Source organism: Crocodylus siamensis, chromosome 3 (genome assembly GCF_052110815.1).
Source record: "Crocodylus siamensis isolate JL-2025a chromosome 3, ASM5211081v1, whole genome shotgun sequence".
Classification (NCBI taxonomy): Eukaryota; Metazoa; Chordata; order Crocodylia; family Crocodylidae; genus Crocodylus; species Crocodylus siamensis.
This window is the reverse complement of record NC_143397.1, coordinates 211,290,808-211,313,190: the sequence shown is the minus strand read 5'-3', so window position 1 is coordinate 211,313,190 and position 22,383 is coordinate 211,290,808. Positions and strand designations below refer to the sequence as shown.

Sequence of the window (22,383 nt, the reverse complement as noted above, 5' to 3'; positions counted from 1 at the left end):
GTCCAGTTCTGGGCGCCACACTTCAAGAGGGACGTGGACGATATGGAAAGAGTTCAGAGGAGGGCCACTTGTATGATCAGGGGTCAGCAGGGCAGGCCTTATGAGGAGAGGCTACGGGACCTGAACCTGTTTAGCCTCCACAAGAGAAGGTTAAGGGGGGACCTTGTGGCCTGCTACAAACTGGTCAGGGGGGATCAGCAGGTATTGGGGGAGTCCCTGTTCCCCCGTGCGCTTCCAGGAGTGACCAGGAATAACGGTCACAAGCTGGCGGAGGGTAAGTTTAGATTAGATATTAGGAGGCGCTACTTCACAGTCAGGGCGGCTAGGGCCTGGAACCGGCTTCCAGGGGAAGTGGTGCAGGCTCCTAGCCTGGGGATTTTTAAAAGGAAGTTAGATGAGTACCTTGCCGGGGTCATCTGACCCCGGTGCTCTTTCCTGCCAAGGCAGGGGGTCAGACTAGATGATCTACCTAGGTCCCTTCCGACTCTAGCTACTATGAAATTATGAAACTATGAAAGAAGAAAAGTACTGACAAGCAAGCCACAGTTTGTGCTTCTGCCTATCGTCCTTTTATTTAATCAGTTCACCCATACAGATTCCCTCTTTAAATATGATATTAAAATATATTTTCATTCCCACCTCTTATGCAAAGATTTAATTTTTGGGGGGAGAGGGGGAGAATTATTCTGCAGATATCATGACATTTCCTGACCTTTTTCCCTACTTCCCTCCCCTTTTCTTCTGTTAGTCCCTTTGATTACATGGAGGAGGCCCAGGCAAATAAGAATATAAAAACAAAGTTATATGACTTCCACGACTTATCACCAACCAATTGAGCTCAAAATGTGAAAAACTGGAATGAAAATTTGCCATGACATTTCTGAAGACATCCTAATCTTGAGTAATTTTTATGTAAGATCTAACCGAATACACATATAGGAAAAATACATGTAAACATATCTATATAAAATCAGATGTTATACAGCTGCCCACCTTCCACAGATAGCTCAGGGCAGACAAAATAAACATGTACTGCAATTAAATGACATTCTATTGGAAATATTTCACTTAAGTAGACAGCAGAGGGCAGAGTTTGCTTCTGAAAACTTTCAGAGCACTCTTTTCTAATCTGCCCCATAATATCTAAAACTAGCACAGGATTTACCACGCTGAATATCACAATTTATCTTTCACATCCAATCTCTAGTCTCCAGCAGTGTCCAGTGCCTGTCTTCTGATGAAGATTAAAATTTGTGCTAACCTAAATATCTAGGGGTATGTATGGAGAGAAATACCCTTCCTGACCCACTACAGCAAGCACTTGCACACCAAAGCATGAGATGAGGCCACACCCTGACATTAAATTTTATGCCTTTCTCCCAGTACCAAAAAAGAGAGCACTGCCATTCATGGGCTTTCCTGCAGAAGAAAAATAGCTGTTTCACAAACATTTCCAACTCTTCCAATCAGGAAAATCCTTCTGCTCTTGTACTAACATGAATGGCTGTATGCTTCTCTCGGGTGTTGAGGACACCCAATATCACACATAGTTCTCTGTTCTCCTTCCCTTTCTCCAAGGGAGCCCAGGGGCAAACTGTCAGAAAGCCTTGTGGGAACTGTACCTCCTGTTCTACCAATCAGCTGATTGGTGGGACAAGAGGGGCCACTCTTCAGCAGTAGGAATCCTCCCACAGTCCCAGGAGGGGTCGCAACCCTGAAGAAGACTTCTTGCCAGGTTCAACCCAGAGGAGTGGTAGCAAGGGAGGCAGTTGTGCCTGGGGCTGGAGCTTCCCCAGAGCCCTGGGAGTGGTCCAACCCCAGAAGACTGCCCCCCTCTTCTGCCCCCCCCATCAGCTGATGGGTGGGATGGGCAGAGGGATCATTCTTCTCCAGTAAAGCCAATAGGTAGCATCTCAGAACTTGATGCAGGATCTGGCCCTATATACATTTTCAGTGTCTGGTTTTCTACTGAAATCATTAGAAAAAAATTTGTTTCTATAGTTTTTAAATGTTTAACAAGAGGATTAAAAATGTAACTGTTCTATGACACTTCAGATGTGTAAGGCTTGCATGCTTCCCTTCTGCGTCAGTCATATCAGCCTACTGACAGTGATTAAGGACTTCTAGTTATACTCAGTTGTTTCTCTAAGGTTAATAAGTTCTACATACAGTAAACCAGGGACAAAGCTGAACCAGGAGGGACTGAGACCAACTCAGCCATCGACACCACGAATGTCTGAAAACTAAAATTAGCTTTTTCAGCTAAAAACCCCACCAAAATCATGAAACGGTTATAATTTCAAGCCAAACTTCTGGCAACGCTGCATTATTTTTGTTTGCTCAATCCTTTAGGTTGCTCTTCCTTCCAGTTTTCAAGCTTTCTCTGATGACAGGAAACTTAGCCCTTTTATTTTTTACTGCAAGCTGAAAGTCCCAGCAGCTGAGAGTTTTATAAAAATACTAAATAATGCAAGACTCATGATAAAATTACAAGAGTTGGCAGGACTAGTAGAGTCATAGTTAAAATGTGAAGTTCAGTACAGGGGAGGGGAGAGAGGTGTCAAAAGGAACAACCTGGGGAATATGAACCAGCCATTTTAGGTTTCAGCAAGCAAAACAGTTGTCTTGTCAGTCAAGACTGGTCCACAGCTTTTTAAATGAGAGTCCTAGGATTACTTCGAAGGTTGGCAGATGAGACACTAAAAGGTCATAGCTCTGAAATCTGGCTGCCCTGCCAAAGGGATATTTTTTCTGGGTCTGTGCCATGCTCACCTCGCAGAGAAAAAATAGTTTTCATAGCCAGAAAACTGTCATCAATTATCTGATGAAATAAAAGATACTGTAACATGCTTTTCTAGATTATATTCCTCTGGTATCATTCAAATAGGGAAGGATTTATGTTTCTTTGGGACATTATTCTTAATCTTTTGTTTTTTTCAATTATGCATTAAAGCATTACACAATATTAGGACAATGTATTGTCCTGATAGTCTATTTGAGCAGAAGGCCTATTACACAAATTCATTCAGTACAAATGAGAAGTTCTGAATGAATTTCAGAACTCTTTGTGGAACAATATTATCAATGTTGGTGTTTTGCTTTTTTCACTTGTTTAGCAGACTATTAGCAGGACTTGTGCTCTTGAACACTGATACAGTGGCTTTGTTATAGTTTTTCTATGCATCTGATTCTTGCTGGCTACTTCAGCAAACAGTTGAGCTGCATTAAAGGCAGTATCAGACTCGATACACTCACAGTTTGCCTGACTATGTCACGCAGATTTCAACACCAAAGCTATGGTTAGAATGGAAGTAAAGAAACTTTTTCTGAGTTATTTTAAGGGAATACTATTGACACTAAAGCTGTTTAAGAGCTCAACTTTCCATGCTGTGGAAAATTCCAAATCTCTGAAAAACAGGTTTTATTTTGACACAGAATTGACATAAGTAGAATTTCATCATTTCCCATGGAGGAGGAACTGTACTGCACATTTGTTATGAAAAACCAAAACATTTTATTTAAGGAATTTAAAATCAGAATGAGCCTGGGAGCCTATGTCCTGAGGCTTGAGCTCAGCTAAAGATCTCAGAACTTCTACCCTCCTGGCTCCCCATTAGCACAAACGAACTGTCAGGGGACTGGAAGTATGAAGATGAGGATGCCGGTCTCTTGGCCCTGCAGCTGAGAGCATGAAAGACCTGAGAACCCCAGCGTGAACTGTTGTTTTCAGAGCTGCCAGGCTTTCTGCTGCAGTATTATAGCACAAACTGCAAGAAGTTGGGACAACCAAGGCCGCCATTCCCAATCTCAAGAAGGTTTATTAAGGCTTGCATGCTCTTTTTTGATCTTTTGTGTCAAAAAGATCCTGACAGCAGTTTCCAAGCTGGCAGGGTCTATACTCCTTTTCAAGGAGTCTAAAAGGCTGAAGGGCCCCTGGTTTTCAGGGCCTTGGGATGCCCCAGTAAGGTAGCTAAAGCTGGCATTCCCAAGCTTCCAGACTCTGTGACAGGTGGTCTGATATTCCTGGTGGCCCTGGCCTTGGAGCAACCTTCCTTGCCAGGGTCTCTTGAGGGGCCCCTCGACCTGGAGGGATGTGGGCAGTGGGGTCCCCAAGGGCTTGGTCCTCGGGCCCACACTGTTCAACATCTTCATCAGTGACTTGGATGAGGGGGTAAAAAGCAACCTGTTCAAATTTGCTGATGACACTAAGATGTGGGGGGATGTGGGCATGCTAGAAGGGAGGAATAGGCTGCAATCAGACCTAGACAGGTTACAAGGGTGGGCGGACGAGAATAGGATGGGATTCAACACTGACAAGTGCAAAGTGATGCACCTGGGAAGGAACAACCGGCACCATACCTACAAGCTGGGGAACTCCCTTCTTGTCAGTACAGAGGCAGAAAAGGATCTTGGAGTCATCATTGATGCCAAGATGAACATGGGCCGGCAGTGTGGGGAGGCAGTCACGAAGGCCAACCACACCTTGGCATGCATCCACAGATGCATCTCGAGCAGGTCCAAGGAGGTGATCCTCCACCTCTATGCGGCGCTGGTCAGGCCGCAGCTGGAGTACTGCGTCCAGTTCTGGGCGCCACACTTCAAGAGGGATGTGGACAACATGGAGAGGGTCCAGAGGAGGGCCACTTATATGATCAGGGGACAACAGGGCAGGCCCTATGAGGAGAGGCTACAGGACCTGAACCTGTTCAGCCTCCACAAGAGAAGGTTGAGGGGGGATCTTGTGGCCTGTTACAAACTAGTCAGGGAAGACCAGCAGGCACTGAGGAAGCCCCTGTTCCCCCAAGCTCTACCAGGAGTGACCAGGAATAACGGCCACAAGCTGGCAGAGGGTAGATTCAGGCTAGATATCAGGAGGCGCTACTTCACAGTCAGGGCGGCTAGGGTCTGGAACCAACTTCCAAGAGAAGTGGTGCTGGCTCCTACCCTGGGGGTCTTTAAGAGGAGGCTAGAAGAACACCTTGCTGGGGTTGTTTGACCCCAGTACTCTTTCCTGCCATGGCAGGGGGTCAGACTAGATGATCTACTCAGGTCCCTTCCGACCCTAGAAACTATGAAACTATCTAAGGAAGAAATTCTGTGGTAGGGCAAAAAATTAATCTTCTTAGTTGCCTGCTGAATGAGCAGACAGGAAGTCAGTTGGGTAAATGCCCTCATTCTGGCAGAAGTTTCACTGATATCGTTCTGAAACTGAAATATTTTAGTTTCCACAAATCAGTGTTTTCTGGTGAATAGCTGTTTTGTTTGGAAATTGTCGACCAGACGCAAGACATGTATCACAATATGCTGTACATTTACAGGAATCAACAGGACAAATGCCAAAGGATAAGAAATGACGGCAACATGGCAGTATCTTCAATTCCTTTCTTCAGCTGCATATGTCTGTATGATGCTGATAGCAATTTACTACTAAGAAAAAAATGTCAGAAATAACAGGACAATGTAAACAGGTTCGCATTTTTGCAACTCAGGATGACAGGGCAGTATTTAAACAGTATGAATTGTACCTTATTTTATATTGGAATAATTATTGGCTTGATTTCCTATTTTCAATTAAAGTAGATACATACAGAGATATTAGCAAAAATATTAAATTTTATTGCAGAGTTTGAAAAGTGCAAGGTCTTATAAATGGAGTCCTACTACTAAGCATTTAAAGACCTGCTTTTCAGGTTTTACGCAAGTAAAATCCCATTGATATAGCAGGATCAGACCAACATACATTGTTATGGGGAGCGGGGAGGATGTCATCATACTTAATGCACCTGAAATTACTGGATAAATAGTGATATAGGCCCTTTTCAGGACAGTACTTAAACACATGCTTAACTTTAATCATGTGCTTAAATGTGGCCCCAAATAGAGCTATATTCATGATTTGGGGCTGGAATGCCTAGATTAATGCCTGAGATAAATATTTATAGGTTATTGTTAAAAAAATATTTGTAATTTAAGATATTGCCTCCTGCAGAAAAAAAATCATGGATCTCTGAGGATCTGTTTGTGGAGTCTGCCCCCGCCCCACTTTATGCTGCTGTGGAAGACTGAATTTAGTATTGCTCCCAGGAAAATCTGCCTCAAACCTTATACATTCTCCTGAGTTTGCAGACCCTGAGACGTGTATATTTGGAACTGAATTATTATTTAGAAGAACACTGCTGTTAAAAACATTAAGCCTGTATTTGAAATGGTCATTAAGAAATGTATCCTAAAAAATTAAGTTTCTGCTATTTATTTTGCAAAAATACTAAAGCTAGAGTTCTTAAATATGAGTGCTCACAATTAGGCTCATGCATCCATATTTAAAATACCTGAATAAGTGACCTGGATTTTCAAAAGTTTTGAGCATCCACTGAATTCAATGCAAGTTGCAAATTGCACCATCATACCTAAAAGCAGATTTTAGTTCTGGATGTTTATGGTTATGGTAAACATAACCTTTGTCAACATTTGAACAAATAAAATCTTCAGTTTTAAAAATCCTATCCAACTTTGCCGCTATTTAATTCACTATCCTCAGTGAATCACAATTCATATAATAAAATGCCAACTTCTTTTTTTCCTTTTTACAATCTTTCCTTTTTATTATGGCTTCTCATATCATTCTGAGATCTCATGACAGCAATAAAGGCCTCTTAAAAATATACTGTCGTGTCTATCATGTGGTCATGTCTATAAATCCCTAGACTGTTTATAGCAGAAATTCTGCAGTAAGGTGAAGCACTGATCTCACTGCAGAATCACCTATTATCAGAACCACCAAATTGTGAAGAAGACAAGATCTCACAAGCAAAAGACCATGGCAACTCTGAACTGGGGTTATGAGGGCAGAAATGGTAAGGATAAGTTTCCTTAACAGCAAATTTATTATACTGGCAGAGGTTTTCTTTTCTTTTACATAAAAGGAGATATGAGGGATTTGTCTAGCCATGCAAAATTCTGTATGTGACAATTTAAAATGATTTAATTTATTACTTATACCTGCCATACCCAGGGATGATGTCATAATTCAGTATTAACACTCAGGAACTAAAGTGGCTGTTAAAAATTAAATACATGTATTTATGTTTGTCTAGGACCTGACCAATGGCACCAATTATACCCTATTGCCAGCGGAGATCATCAGTCTCCTATTGATATCAAAACCAAAGAAGTGAAAAAAGACCCATCTCTAGGGCGTCTCCAGATCACTTGGAATGCAGGCACATGTAAAGAAATCATCAATGTTGGACACTCCTTCCATGTGAATTTTGAAGACAAGGATAATCAATCAGGTTAATGATGTTTTGTTTTTTTTATTAATTCCCATTGAAAACAAAGGTAAATGGATTAGAGGTGTATCTGGATAGTTCCATGCCCTGGGCAGCAGAGGCATAACAGGATACGCTGCTGCTGCAGGGTTAATGTGGAAGCTGATGCCAAAGCTGACATTCTGCAGCAAAAAAGGAGACAGAAGGGTTAACTTACGCTCAGCACCAGTGGCTTGTCCTGGGAGTGAACTTCTGGCTGTCACCCAGTAGTGAAATGGATTTTCAGAAGCATAAATATCCATTCAAGTGTGTCATTAATTTTGTATGCGGTACTGTCACTTTATACATCCTGGAGGATCTCAAATATTTCAATTTAAAATTATGATGCATTGCCAAGTGTTCCATTTTTAAAGGCAGGCAGGGTTCTTTGGGTAGATGTGATATCTTTTATTAGACCAAGTGAGTAGTTGGAAACAAGTTCTTTGCAAGCTTTCGGGGGCAATCACCCACCCTCTCCTTGGAGTCTCAGAACAGCAAAGGCTCCCTATGCCTGACAAAGGGTGATTCCACCTGAAAGCTTGCTAAGAACTTTTTTCCAACTACTCACTTGGTCTAATAAAAGATTTGCTGGTTTTGAGTTAAAATACTCTGCCTTGCTTAAATCATCAGGCACATGATTCTTAACAACATGTGTATGCATATGCAAATCCATATCAGCCAGACTTAGTATTATACCTTTGCATATTAGTAGTTAGAGCATCACTTTTGGTGACCTACATCATCAGTTACATTGACATTTAGACTCACCTGCAAACTCTTACCAGAATAAAAGCAAGACTCAGAGAATATTTTCGACACACAATTGTCTTTTCTTGCACAGAAAGGCGATTTCAAGATCAACTCTCATCTTGTTTCACACATCCTCCAGTGATGAAATACCTCTCCCCTAAGAAGGAATGGACTCAATGATCTAATAAGACTTTTCCACCCCTTTCTACTTGGATCCTAGTTCTGTATTTAATAAACTGCTGCTACAAAGTATTCTTCTTTCCTTTTGTTTTCTCTTTTTCTCTCCAAATATAATCTCTGTTTACAATTATTTGATGTAATTTTTTTAGCTGAATCTGGGCAGAATACTGATTTATTGTAATTACATTCAGGAATACATATTAGGAATTTTTCATTTCTAAGGTTTTAACAATACAAAATTCTTTATGATGAAAATTATGGGTTGAAATTGTCTATCAATAGTTCCAATTTAGCAGTGTTTAGCAGAGAAGTGTTTCCATGTTGCAATCACTTTACTGCATTTGAATTTGATTATAACGAGTTATTTTATTTGTTTGCAGTGGTGACTGGTGGACCCTTGACTGGAAGCTACAGGCTGCGTCAGTTTCACTTTCACTGGGGCCCAGTTGATGATCATGGTTCTGAGCACGCAGTGGATGGAGCAAAATTTGCATCAGAGGTAGAGTCAATGAAAGAAAAGTCAAGGTCACATTTTCAAAGACTGAGTAATCAATTTCACCCACAGAACAAACCACAATGCATATGCACATGCCAAACTCTATGTGAAATCTGCATCTTTATTTATTGCTCATGTAAATGCATCCATTTGTGCAAGAAATAATCTGTGCCTTTTGTACATATTTTGCAACGTAAATTAGGATTTGAGACCAATCTCTACAATTTGGGTGCCTAAATTTAGACCATATAAATCTATATTTAAGCGCCTAAAAACAGTTGATTGCTGAAAACACACAAGTATAGACTTTTAGTCTTGTGAGTAGTCCCACAATGTCAATGAGGCTACCTACATGAGCAAAGTTAGTCATACACATAGCTGTTTACAGAATCAACCCCTAATCTGGCAGGTTATTAGAGGGTCTGATCACCCACAGCTCCACTAAAATTGGGACCTGTATATTGTGCTTTTCCTCTTCTAGGAGACAGAAAAGAAAATCAGAAGAAAATAGGGAAAGAAAGTGTTTATAAAAAGATGCAGTTAATAGGGCTTTTAAGTGCTGTCAGATATATTACCTTCAGTTAACAGAAATAATAAAGAAATAAAGGCTGCTCCTAAGCTAACTGCTTGCAGTTGCTTTCCAGTGTCTTATGAACATGTCAAAAACAAATCAATGTAACTATCTTTAGCTACTATTTAGATTTTTAGGAACATTATTGCATGTGAATGTAATGATACAGTCTGGTGTATCTGTAGTTTAGGCATTGCCTTACAAAATTAACAGAGTTTTCCTTTCCAATTTTGTTTGGAAATGCAAAATTTTCCACTGTTGCTGTTATAGAGCTATCTCATTTTATGCAGACAAGATACAAAAGGGGGTGTCCCTTTAGAATTCCTGCTACAACTAGATAACACACTTGGATTGTGTTTGAGGGAAACACCAGTACAAATCTTTATTATAGATTGTTTTGGGTGTTTAAAATACTCAAAACAATAAAGCCACTGTAGTTGGAAAGACTGCAGTTTAGCCATGGCAGGGAAAATCACATTTTTTTCTCCTTTAAACCACAGTCTTTTAAACAGAATGTGTGCAGTATGATCATTTCCATGCTTTGTCCCTTATTGATCCAAAATTTTCATTTTTTAAAAGCTGTCATCTTTCGATTCAATACTCTATACCATTTATATGTGGTATATATACTACAACTTTATATTTAAATAGTGGCTAAGGAATTTCTAAATGTAATATACATTAGTCATTTTCAAGGAACAACTTAATGACAATTAAGAATTGTATGATTTCCAAGGGGTACATACTCCCAAACACATCTCCATCAAGTCTAAGGAGTAAAACAGAAGATATAATAGGCTAATTCTTAGGTTGAACAAAAGATGTCATAAATCCCTTCTTTATTCAAAATGGTTAAAGTTGAACAGTCACTGAAATGTCTGCTTCTGTTGCCCTACAAAATTCTGCTGCTGCAAAGAACTCAGATAGCCAACAACAAGGCAAAATGCTTTTAACAGTATGAATTCATATTGAAAAGATCTGGGTTTCTCATGTTTGCACACCTAACAATGCTAACCTTGCATGCTACCCCATGGCACCCTTGAAAGGATCTCAAAGCAGCTGAGAGCCCCACAGCACCCTGACTGAGAGTCACTGGGTTAGATAAATACCCTCTCTATTTGTAAGTTATAGTTTCTCCCAAATTTGCTTTTAGGAAAATTGTGCAGCTTTGCATCTTACAATATTAGCCAGCAGGCCTGTCATTGCCAGTTCCTGGGCAAATCACATGCTAAAGTCAGTCAGGCATGAGACTGGTGGAGCAGTTTGAGTCAATTGCCAGTTGCAGGACTGGGGGCTAAGAATGTATCTATGGTTTGTGGGCTTTGGACAATATTTATCTGCAAGGAAAATTGAAAAAATATACTTCTGTCAATTGCTTTTTAGCTTCATCTGGTTCACTGGAATTCAGATAAATATTCAAGCATAGCTGAGGCTTCAGATAAGCCAGATGGTTTGGCAATTGTCACTGTTTTTCTGAAGGTGAGTTACATGGCATACAGAAGACACTTTTCCTCTCCTCCCCCTGCCCCTCCTTTAAAAAATTGCTTTATTTCCCATCTTATCAAAATACTAAGATCTGTTCAAAGAGGACTAGAGAAGTAGCACCTACTTGAACTGAGACGCACTCCTTCTGACTGTCCCTGAACATGTCTGCCATCTAATCTTTGTCCGTGTCACTGCATTTGTTTTTCCTCAAAAACCTATCCACACAAAACCCCTTATACACATGCTTACTGGTATTATGTTTTGAACCCCTGGTTGGTTGTTAAAAATAGTTTAAAAAGTCATGTCATGTGCAAACATATTGTACCAGGATGTGTTGGATCAAATACAAATTTATTTTGCTGAACACTTGGGAAGACTGCTTCTGATTTTATGTCTGAACCTTTGATCTGTTCCCCATCACCATTGTTTTACTGCAGCTATAACTACCTACCTATAGTTTTTGCAGAGACAGGTAGTTAGCCATGTTGCAGAAGGCAGGGTAGAAGTTCACCTTATAAACTAGCTAAATCAGAGCTATATAAGCTTTTGTTGCTCATGAAACCTTATGCATCTCTGATTCAATTAGTCTATAAAGTGCACCTCTACCCTACCTCCTGCCTACAATTTTCGCCATAGGGTTATGTCAATATGTATTTCTGTAAAATGTTCTCTTCCAGTCAGTGGGATGGTATTGTGGAATTGATGCCTGTAACTAAACTTAAATTTAAGAAAATCATAAATAAACTAAAAAGGAAAAAAAAATACAAGAAGCTGAACAGTAATTTTATAGAGAGAGTTTAAGGGAGAAAGTATGTTCTTTGCCTTAGGGACAAAATGAGGCATCAGAAGACATGAGTTCTGCTCATATTTTTTTATATGACCTTGGGCAAATTACTTGTACTCAACTGTTTATATGACCTTGGGCAAATTACTTGTACTCAACTGCTGTTAGTTCATTCACCTGTAGAAAGTGTGTAATAATAAGGTACAGCTAGGCTAATATTAACAAATGCTGGGAACATTCAGTCACATTTTACCTTAATCATCTCTTCACTTGTTTTTCACACAGCTTTGTGAGATCAACTTCTGCTGTTATGAACTGTAGCAAACATAAATTTCAAGGTCACACTTACAAATATTACTGGAATACACACGTGAAAAACTTGTGCACAGGAATTCATGTGAGAAGTGTAAAAATAATACCATGTGACAAAATCTGACTCTCACAAAAAAATTAACACAGCACAAATGCTGAGTAACCTATAATAATATATGGATTCATAATCAGTCCATATCATAGAAATACAGAGAAGTAGGGCCAGAAGGTACCTCAAAAAGTCATCTAGTTCGATCCCCAGCTAGTTAAACTGAATGGGTAAAAACATGTTACTGTATGCCTTCAAAGAAAGAGTATGTTTGAGGAAACTCTGATTTTCCTGCAGAGTAAGAGAATATGCATGTCAGATAAATGATCAATTATAGCCAAATTCTTCCACTATTACTTGCATTAAGAAGAACTTTACTTTGCTAAGTAGCACCATTGATTTCAGTGTGACTATTTGCAGGGTAAATATTTCTTTCTCAAACTAAATTTTCTCTAAGTGGGGTTGTAGGGATAAAGCAAATAATATTTGTGAAGCATATTCAGATCCTTATCTGGGAGGTGCTATGTTAGGACAAAATAAATGTTAAACATTTATGATTTAACATTTTTATTGCTATTTTTATTTTTACAGGTTGGTCCTCCCAATGACAAACTACAGGAAATTGTAAAGGCTTTAGGTGCGGTAAAGACCAAGGTAAATATCATTATTGCATGGTCACAGTGCACCATGGTCACAGAGAGAGCCTGGGGTAGAATCTAGTAAGTCCTCTCTAGAAGCAGAGGGGTATTGCCCACTTTAGCAGTTCATTCAGGACCAATATGATCTCCTAAATATAGGCCTTGACACTTGCATCATGACCTTTTAAATGTTTTCAGAAAACTAATTTACAGTATCAGAGCTCAATCCTGCAACCTACCAAAGGCTTGCTACAAAATGGTAAGAGCACTGAATCCAGACAAGACAGATGATGGTGGTGGGCAGAACACCTGATTGGGATACCTATCCTCTACCTTTCAGCTCTTCTACATATGCATCCATCTAAAGTTTAGGTCTAGCAGCCATCACCAGAATATCCAAGCATGGACTGGACTAAATTTTGCCTCAACTCTTTAGTTTAATTGAAGATATATACACTCTCCAAATGCTTAGTGAGAATTTGGAGAGCTCACCAAATGCTTAAGTAAATTTAGAATATGAATTTTTGTATTATACACAGGATGTAAATCCTACAGGATTTGCAGAAGGCGGTGGGACTGATCTCACAAGGAATGAAAATCCTTGAGCCTGAATTCACAAAGTATTTGAGAATATGTGCTGTTTTATTAACTTCAATATGGTTTCAAAGGCTTAAATTATATGCTTCTGTGCTTTGCTAGATGAAAACTATAGATTCAGAACCTGTATGATGAAGCCTATAAGAGAATACTAATATATTCAAATGACTCTTACTTTATTCTGACTTAGAAAAATAAATAAATTATGCAAGTAAGGCTGAACAAGTAAAATCTTATTATGGGCATTTTATCTATCATTCTCATTAAATTAAATGCATCTTTCTAGGGCAAACAAGCTCCATTCACTAATTTTGACCCATCAACACTACTTCCTAAATCCATGGACTACTGGACCTACAATGGCTCTCTGACTCATCCTCCTCTTTACGAGAGTGTTATCTGGATTATCTTTAAGGAACCTATTTCCATCAGCTCAGAGCAGGTATAGTACTGTGAAGTAAACAAAAATATTTTTTCACACAGAAACTGAAAGACAGTATCATTTTATTATTTATGGTGTCCATCTTATTTTCAGCATAAAACCATGAAAGATTGCCTAGATCAAGCACTAAAATAGCATTTGATGGATCATTAAAACTTTAATTCAGCAAAGGCAAGATGAGACTACTAATGTCGTTAAGGTCACACACATTTTAGGTTTTCTGAAGCATCAGATATTTTAAAAAGTCCAACAGAGAGAGTCTGAAATAACCAACCAATTGCCTTTCTCTGCCAGTCCACAAAACTGCAATTTTCTTATCTCAGTTCCCATAAAACTTTATGTCTTTCAAAACAAAAGTCACTCTTCCAGCCTTCATTTACTCAAGCAGGTGCACTTTGCAGCCTGCCCTAAGGTTACTGGATTTAGGCTATTTCAGATTGAAGTAGGAAATAAACGCCACTGTGAAGAGGTCCTTTGAGAGAAATGCCTGCCGTAATTCTCCTGATAAAAAAGGCATATGGAAAGATCTTGAATTGAAGGAGGTTATATTAAAATATAATAAGCCCCTGTGTAAGTTGTTCTGTAAATCTTTTTGTAACAGTGAGATCCTTTATTATAGGATTTCTAATCTACCCTATAGAAGTTTATAACCAGGGGAAAACACTCCATTAATGTTTATGTAATAGTTTAAGGATGTTATGCTGAAGGATGCTTATCACTCTCTATGTTATAGGTCTAGGGAAAATCTCATCCAAGTAAGGTATTTTCCACCCCTGTCCTAAATTTTTGCATAGAACTCTTTTCTGCTTCTGAATTGGCACCTGTCATTCTAGAGGTGGTTGTATCTCAGAATGTACACCGGTTTGTAAAGTGCTCTTGGATTTTTTTAAATAAAAAGTACTGCGTCTCTACAAGATAATTTACCATCAAGAACCTTTACATTTATTTAAGGGATTATAAACTGTCCATTAACGTGTCTAATCAACAGCATTTAGGAACAAACAAGCATTTTAAATAAGGTTTTTAAAAGCCAAGTTAGCATTAAAATAGTTCTCTTGGAAGTTAAATTTTACAGCATACTTCTATGATTTAACTAAAAATTAGACATGTTTTAAAAATAAGACATTACAGAGGAGGAATGAATAAAAACTTACTTTTTTTCTAAATATTTTGTTAGACTGTTTGCTGGACAGCAATTGTCTTGCTGGTCAACCAACAGCTGATCAAGATTATTGGAATTGCTAGGGACAAATGTGATAATAAATAATAAATTGCCATGTCATCATAATATGATCAGTAAACACATGTCCTGATTCAACACTGCTTAATAACAATTTTATGCACACATTATTCTATTAAGTGTGAAACCAGCCTAGGAAATACCATTTTTTTTCTTTCTAACCTACCATATTTAAGTTTGAAGTCAAACATATCTTTTTCCTTCCTCTTAGCTGGCCCAGTTCCGGAGCATCCTATCTTCTGCTGAAGGTGAAACACCTTGTCCCATCTTGACCAATCATCGACTTTGTCAGCCACTGAAGGGCAGAGTAGTGAGAACCTGAAGACAGACAGTCAAGATGACTGGCCAGGAGTGGAGTCATTTTATCCAAAGCAAAGTTTCTAAACATAACACCATTTAACAGTTCATAGGAATCAGGAAAAAATAACTTTGCTTTTAAGCTGCACTACTCCACCTGCCATGTACTGTTATCATTTCATTGTGCCAGTATGGTGATGTTTTACCGAAATGAATGTATGTGCCTCATGAATTATGGATCAAATTGGTTAAATAGTCAGGTGTCAGGGTGGTGAGCAGCCACATAAAATAAATACATGTTTGGAATCTTTCATGATTTAGGTAATGACTAGAAGATTCATAGTAAATGCTTGTGTTATTTTTACAAAGGAATCACTTCTGTTTATCTAAACCTTAGGTGTTACCAATGATTTGGCCAATGAAAACTGACATGCTTGTCCTTTCTATGTGTCTGATTTGTACTTTATTCAGCTTAAATACTAAGTATTGCCTTTTTCAAGATAAATTGGGCAAGAAAGTCTGTTGCCTCAAAAAAACCCGTTTCCACCAGACCTGTTTATATCAATTGCCTAATGCAGAAACACATATACAATGGAAAGTCCCATACTTCCTGGAGATATAGATGTTTATATTCATCAAGGATATGCTTTATTTCTATGTTCAAGAGGAAAACACCTAACTGAATGTCACGCAGTCAGGTTGCTATTTTCATTAACCATACAAACTCCTACTAACTTTTCACTAACTGCTGCAAATAAAGCAAAACCAGTGTGAATCAGGGGTTGTCAGCCAGGGACTTGGGCCAGTCCTAGGGGGTATGCTTGGGCAGGCAGGGACAGAGCGTCGCCACTTCCCAGGAGCAGGGCTGGGGTTGGGTGAGGGCATCAGCACCCCTCTGCAGGGTGGGGAAGCTTGGCCGTTGCTGCCACACACCAGCCCAGTGAGCTTCCCTGCCCTACAGAAAGGCACCGCTGCCCTCACCCCAGCCTGGTGAGCTTCCCTGCTCTGCCCTGGCCCTGCTCCTGGGAGGCAGCAGTGCTCCATCCCCACCCCATCCCCACCTTGGCTGCTCATCATTCAGCTGCACACTAACCACCCCCCGCCCCCCAGCCTCTGCTCAGCATTTGGCCACGTGCTATTCCCCCCCACCCGGCATTCAGCCATGTGCTACGATGCCCCTGCGCCCCGCCCCACTTGGCATCCAGCCACCAGGGGTACTTAGACTAAAAAAGGTTGAAACCCCCTGGTGTGGATGTTAGGTTTCTGAATTCAAACTTGGAGAAAGAATAGCAAGATAGCCAACAAATCCCTCAGATTATTAAGACTTTCTTGTGAGCATTTCTGAAACCACATTGCATGTGGCTGTCTCACTGGAACTATTATTTCATTCATTTAACAGCTGTGTGTAGCATGCACAGGTACATTTCTCATCTTCCTTTTTGATGGGAGTAGTTGGAGAGACATCCTGCACTGATACTGCCTGAGTTAAAGTGAAGTGTCTAGTGATCAAATGTTTTGACATTTTGCAGCAACGTAAGCATTCCTTGAGTTAGACAAATTCCCACCTACCATTTTCCAAGAGTATTGTTGATTGGCTATAAGACCTGAAGAGCTCTTTTTCTAATCTTTTACCCCTCATGTATTATACCTCTCCAAAATAAAAGAAGCACTGCCAACCCTCTTCTCAGATGACACATTAAGTACTACAGGACGTAACACCATCTATCCCAACCACTACTTTTTTCCAGTCAAAGATATTTTAATTAATGCCTTACATTTTCCCAAAATAAACCTGACAATTTAATAGAACAAAAGAGAAATAAAACTTAATGTTGTACCTGAATTGCTTGTGTGATTCTTGTGTTGGAAGACACCTATGTTGAACTTTGTAAATAACCCAGAGATTGTGATGGGCATATCTCAATCTCAGCCCAGCACCAAGATGAGGACCAGGCCCTCGCCCTGGCCTCATACCTGTGCTGCAGATGGCCCTGGCCCAGCAGTGGCGCTGGGCTGGAGCGGGGGGGATGTCGGGGGGGAGGGGGGGAGGTGCCAGCCAGGGCCGGGCCGGCTGGCATTGCTGGGTTAGGGCTGGGGCCTGCACAGGTCCACAGGCCCAAGCCCCAGCCTCATCCCGGCACTGCAGATGGCCCCAGCCCAGCAGCGGCAGTGGAGGTGCCAGCTGGGGCTGTGCCCGTCAGCAGCACCAGGATGGGGCTGGGGCTGGGGCTGTCTGCAGCACCTAGATGGGCCCAAGCCCCAGCCTCATCCCGGCACTGCAGATGGCCCTGGCCCAGCAGTGGTGCTAGGCTGGGGCAGGCAGCGGTGGTGGAAATGCCATCCAGGGCCCGGTCCGCTGGCAACACATGGCTGGGCCCACCGGCAGCACCAGGATAGGGCCAGGGCCAGGGCCAGGGCCCCAGCCCCATCCTGGTGTTGAATTAAAAAAATCGTGGTTCGTTTCTCGGGAGGTGGAAAAAAACTTTCAGCTACAGACACACTTTATTAGCAACACAAAAGATATATATTTGCAAATAGGGTCAGAGGGAGAAGACAAAAGATCAAATCCCTCTGCCCCCGAGCACAATCATTAGCAGGCTTTTATCCCCCCTCTCCTGACCACGTGTGTAGAAGGAGGAATTTTTACAACTCATTTCCGGTTCATACAAACATATATGTAAACATGTCGCTTCATACGTCCCATGTGCATTATAATTAACTACTTAAGTATGCGGGGCGGGTAGGCTTAATATGCATTAGGCTATCACGCGTGCGTAGATGGGACCCAAGGTTACTCAAGGTTCAACCTGAAGGCAAAAATGGCATTTGCTCTTATCTTAGCCTAGGAATGTGGGGTCATGAAAGAAAGTGTGATTTAGTGTAACAAAGAGATAGTAAATTTGCAGGACAGAGAGGGAGTGATACCTTAGTACAAAGGGCTTTTGGTGGTTTTTCCCATCAATTTCCAACCCCCCCCTTCCCTCTCCCATTAAGGAGACAAGGAGGGGTAGCAGCTGTGTTTTTTTTTTTTTCCTAAATCTGCTATTGATAATGCATTTTTAATAATATTTCTAACACTGGCACTGCAGACGGCCCCGGCCCAGAGCTGGCTCTGGGTCAGGGCCCGGAGCAGTGCTGGTGCTGGCTAGGGCCAGGCCACTGGCAGCACGTGGCCACGCCTAGGGATGGGGCCCACAGCGGTGATGGTGCCAGCTGGGGCCTGCCGGCAACACGGGGTTGGGGCGGGGGCCATCAGGGTGCAGAGGTGGCCAGGGATGGGGCCCACGGCAGGCAACTCTAGGGTTGGGGCCAGTGGCTCTTACCTGGCCGGTGTGTATTGCAAGGCCTGGGTATGCTAGCTAACATAGGGGTCGGCAGCAGCACAAGGCTGTTCCCAGGCAGCCATGTGCTGCTCTATCTGGGTATGCCCCTTGGGGTGGGAAGCAGCCCACATGCTAATAAAAACCACGCTGCGTGCCACGTAGGGCATGTGTGCCATTGGTTGCCAAACCCTGATCTAGAGAAACAGGTTAAGCAGTTAAAAAATCCTTAGTGTCAGCTGTCTGTTGAAACTTTGCAGATGGCTGTTATGCAAAAGACAAAAACAAAGACTTGAGGGTCCCTGTCCCCATTCCATGGAGATGGTCCCCATGGTTGCCACAGACAGAGAGCATAGATTTCATAGACATTAGGGCTGGAAGGGACCTCGGAAGATCATTGAGTCCAGCCCCTGACCCAAAGGGCAGGAAGTCAGCTGGGGTCATAAGATCCCAGCAAGATAAGCATCCAATTTACTCTTGAAGGTGTTCAGTGTAGGTGCTTGAACCACCTCCACTGGCAGACTGTTCCAGACCTTGGGGGCTCGGACAGTAAAGAAATTCTTCCTTATGTCCAGCCTGAAACGGTCTTGCAGGAGTTTGTGACCGTTCGACCTCGTCATCCCTTGGGGCGCTCTGGTGAACAGACGTTCCCCCAGATCCTGGTGTTCACCCCTGATAAACTTATAGGTGGCCATCAGATCACCCCTGAGCCTGCGCTTTTCCAGGCTAAAGAGCCTCATGACTCTCAGCCTGTTGTCGTAAGGTCTGTTTTCCTGATCTCTGATCATGTGCATGGCTCTCCTCTGGACTCTCTCAAGCTTCTCCACATCCTTTTTGAATTATGGAGCCCAAAACTGGACGCAGTACTCCAGCTGCGGCCTCATCAAGGCTAAGTACAAGGGGAGAATGACATCCCAGGATTTGCTTGAGAAGCATCTATGGATGCAAGCCAGTGTTTTGGTCACTTTAGTAGCTGCAGCATCGCATTGCAGGCTCATGTTCATCTTGTGGTCAATGCTGACCCCAAAGTCTCTTTCTTCCGTACTGCTAGCCAGCGTAGCACTGCCGAGCCTATAAGGATGCTGCAGGTTTTTCTTCCCAAGGTGGAGGAGAACCTTGCATTTTTCAGTATTAAACACCATCAGGTTCTCATCCGCCCATTTGCTGAGCCTGTCCAGGTCAGCCTGGATCACCCACCTGTCTTCTGGTGTGGATGCTTTTCCCCGTAGTTTGGTGTCATCGGCGAACTTGGCCAGTCTGCTCCTGTCTCCAATGTCCACAGCATTGATGAAGATGTTGAACAATATGGGTCCAAGCACAGAGCCTTGGGGGACCCCACTGGTCACAGGACATCTTGATGAGTGACTGCCATCAATTCCTACCCTCTTGGTCTGACCACAGAGCCAATTTCCCAGCCAGCAGATCGTGGTGGACCCAAGGCCACAATTGGACAGTTTTGCGAAGAGGTGATTGTCGGATACCAGATCAAAGGCTTTTTTGAAGTCCAGATATATGACATCAGTCTCTTCTCCCTTGTCCAGGTGATAGGTCACCTGGTCGTAGAAGGAAATGAGACTGGTCAAGCAAGACCTACCTCCAACAAACCCGTTGCATTCCAGTAGCCTGTCTCGTGTAGCCCACTGGAGGGGGGCTGTAGGCCTCAGAATCCCACCTCCAGACTATTGACACCTAAGAAAGAGCCTCAGAAGTGAAGATTGCATCCTGGCCAGATGTACCTTGATTCTGATGACAGTCCTAGGATTGGTAGATATAGAATTGTTTGATTGTTTGTATTGTTGCTTTTTGTTATTGCTCTATATCCACAAACTTGCCTATTATCAACTGGCAGGTATTGTGGTCAGTTTGAGGGTTATGCTCGCCCGGAACAAAGGTATAGGGGTTGGTTCCTAAAATTCACTGCAACAATTGCCCACTCCACCAGGACACAAGGGTAGTAACCTGACCGATCAGGGAATTTGTTGATGCAGAGTAATCTGGTCTAAAGGGGTTAGCTAAGATTTGTAGTAAGGTACAGATGTAAGGTAATTGACTAGGGTTGTACGTGTTGTGCAGGAGATGTTATTTGTTACTGCTGATGAGGAGACTTTGTTTTTTTGGGTCAGGCAGTGTAGTGGACATGGGTATGTGCTGTGGTTGGCTTGGGATTAAGTAAGAACCTCCTGTTGTGTTTGCAATAGGAAGCTAGAGAGCAGAGAAAGTCATCATCTCTGTGCTGGAAAAGTTGTGTTAATGAATAGGACAGGGTCTTTTGACTTTAAGGTCTTTGGGAAGGGTTACAGTCTTTTGCAGATGGTACAAGAGCAGTCTTGCATGTTTGCTGTGGGGTCTGTAAGGTGTAGGTTACAAGTGCAGGTTATGGAAAGGTAGAATGTTACTCAGGCGGTGCAGCTTCAGAAAGACCAGAGACAGAGGAATGTGAGACAGATACTTCAGGATCCCACATGCACTGGAGAATAGAGGCAGCAGGTGGTACAAAAAGAGACAAGGTATGTTACTAGACATCTGCCCAGGCAGTGGCAAAGAATTTGTGATTGGAAGTGAGAAGAGAAACTTGGTTCTCTCCCCCCGTCCAGGAACAGTGAAGAGCCTAAAAAAGATTGTTATAGGAGTGTAACATCTTGTTTTGGGAAACATCAGGGTACAGCTGTGTAAACAGAGATCAGTGCCCAGAAGTTACTCTGGGCAGAGAAAGGAAGAGTGAGGTTATCAGAGATAGTTTTGTTTTGCTTTTCTGTAGGGGTGCATGGTTTGGGGGCTTGGTTTTAGAGGTAGGAAGAGCTTCTCCAAAGGGATTGTGTGTGGTATGTAATCCATCACACGCAATCTTTCAGAGGGAGATTTCTCGGTCCTAGAACAAAGCTTGCTGGCTTGTGTGTGTGTTGTAAGAACTGACAAGCTGTGAGAGAAAGATCAAGATTTGCTGGATGTGTTGGTTTGCAAAGAGCAAGACAAGAAAGGGACCACTGATGAGAATGAATTGTGAAGCCTGTAGACCAGAAAGGATATGGTTAAGATTTGGGAAAGGAAAGGAAACCTGGAAGTTAGGTAAGTTCAGAGCAAGAGAGTTTGGTCCTGGGTATGACTTGAAACTGCCACCCTCTTGGGTGTGGCCAGTGTGGTGGAGCTACCCGTAGCAGGGTAGTTTCTGCAAAATGCTACATAATAATCACCCTGGGGAATGGGCAGGGGCAAATATAGGGTGCCTTAAAACCCTAGCTCCCACCGCCTTGTGGGTTACCCTTCATTGAGAAAAGGCTAGGGGGAGCATACCCCAACAGAAAAACTTTGATGAAGATCAAGGAAAAGAGATGTGTGGCAGAAATACACCTTGGTGCCACATCGAGACGAGAGCAGAGGAGAGTGCGAGAATGACATTTTAGAAATAATTGCTTTGTAGCAGAAAGAAATATAGCAACCTTGAAAAAGAGTTGTAACTTGATCTGAGAGTGTTCAAGGTGGTTAAGTAAAATACCTTCTCTTGCTGGTCCCATAAGAAGTCAGTAGCAAAGAAAATTAACCCGTACTGGAAACTGTGTGAATGTTTGTAACAGAAATAGAGCCTAAGGAGCCCAACGAGTGAGTGGCTTCTTAAAGACTGCTAAGGTGTTGGTGCAAAATAGAGAACGTGAGCAGTGTGATATGTTTGCTGTGTGTGTGTATTGCAAGGCCAAGAAATATCTGGAAGTGTAAATATCTGTAATCTCATTGGTAAAGGGGGTAAGAAAGAGTTTGTTTTTTTTTACCTCTCCTCCCTTTCCAGAAATAGTGTGAATCTTTTAGAGAGGAAAGTGTTAACAGCTTATTAAGACAAAAAAGATGGTTCTAAAAACTCAGTGTTAGCTATGAAGGCTCTTACTGTAATTGATGGAGTTAATCAAGACAAGTAAATGAAGG

General features: G+C 41.8%; 1 protein-coding gene and 1 long non-coding RNA gene across 2 annotated transcripts in view; one reads left to right on the top strand and one right to left on the bottom strand.

Moving 5' to 3' along the window:
* Positions 1 to 6,731: 6,731 nt before the first annotated feature.
* CA1 (carbonic anhydrase 1) lies at positions 6,732 to 16,080 on the top strand. Its single transcript, XM_090037352.1, has 7 exons — positions 6,732 to 6,854; positions 7,095 to 7,292; positions 8,618 to 8,736; positions 10,688 to 10,783; positions 12,526 to 12,588; positions 13,456 to 13,611; positions 15,063 to 16,080. The coding sequence occupies exons 1-7, from the start codon at positions 6,818 to 6,820 to the stop codon at positions 15,171 to 15,173; spliced, it is 780 nt and encodes a 259-aa protein (XP_089893478.1). The 5' UTR covers positions 6,732 to 6,817; the 3' UTR covers positions 15,174 to 16,080.
* Positions 15,033 to 22,383, bottom strand: part of LOC149869411 (uncharacterized) — a 30,689-nt gene continuing 23,338 nt past the window's right edge. Inside the window, exon 4 of the long non-coding RNA XR_016441099.1 lies at positions 15,033 to 15,169. This is a non-coding gene — a long non-coding RNA (uncharacterized LOC149869411). The remainder of the gene's footprint in view (positions 15,170 to 22,383) is intronic.

Coding starts and splice junctions, on each gene's coding strand:
- CA1 (XM_090037352.1), top strand. CDS start 6,818: ATGGCAACTCTGAACTGGGGTTATGAGGGCAGAAATG. Junction 7,293..8,617: donor AGACAAGGATAATCAATCAG/GTTAATGATGTT, acceptor ATTTGTTTGCAG/TGGTGACTGGTGGACCCTTG. Junction 8,737..10,687: donor GAGCAAAATTTGCATCAGAG/GTAGAGTCAATG, acceptor ATTGCTTTTTAG/CTTCATCTGGTTCACTGGAA.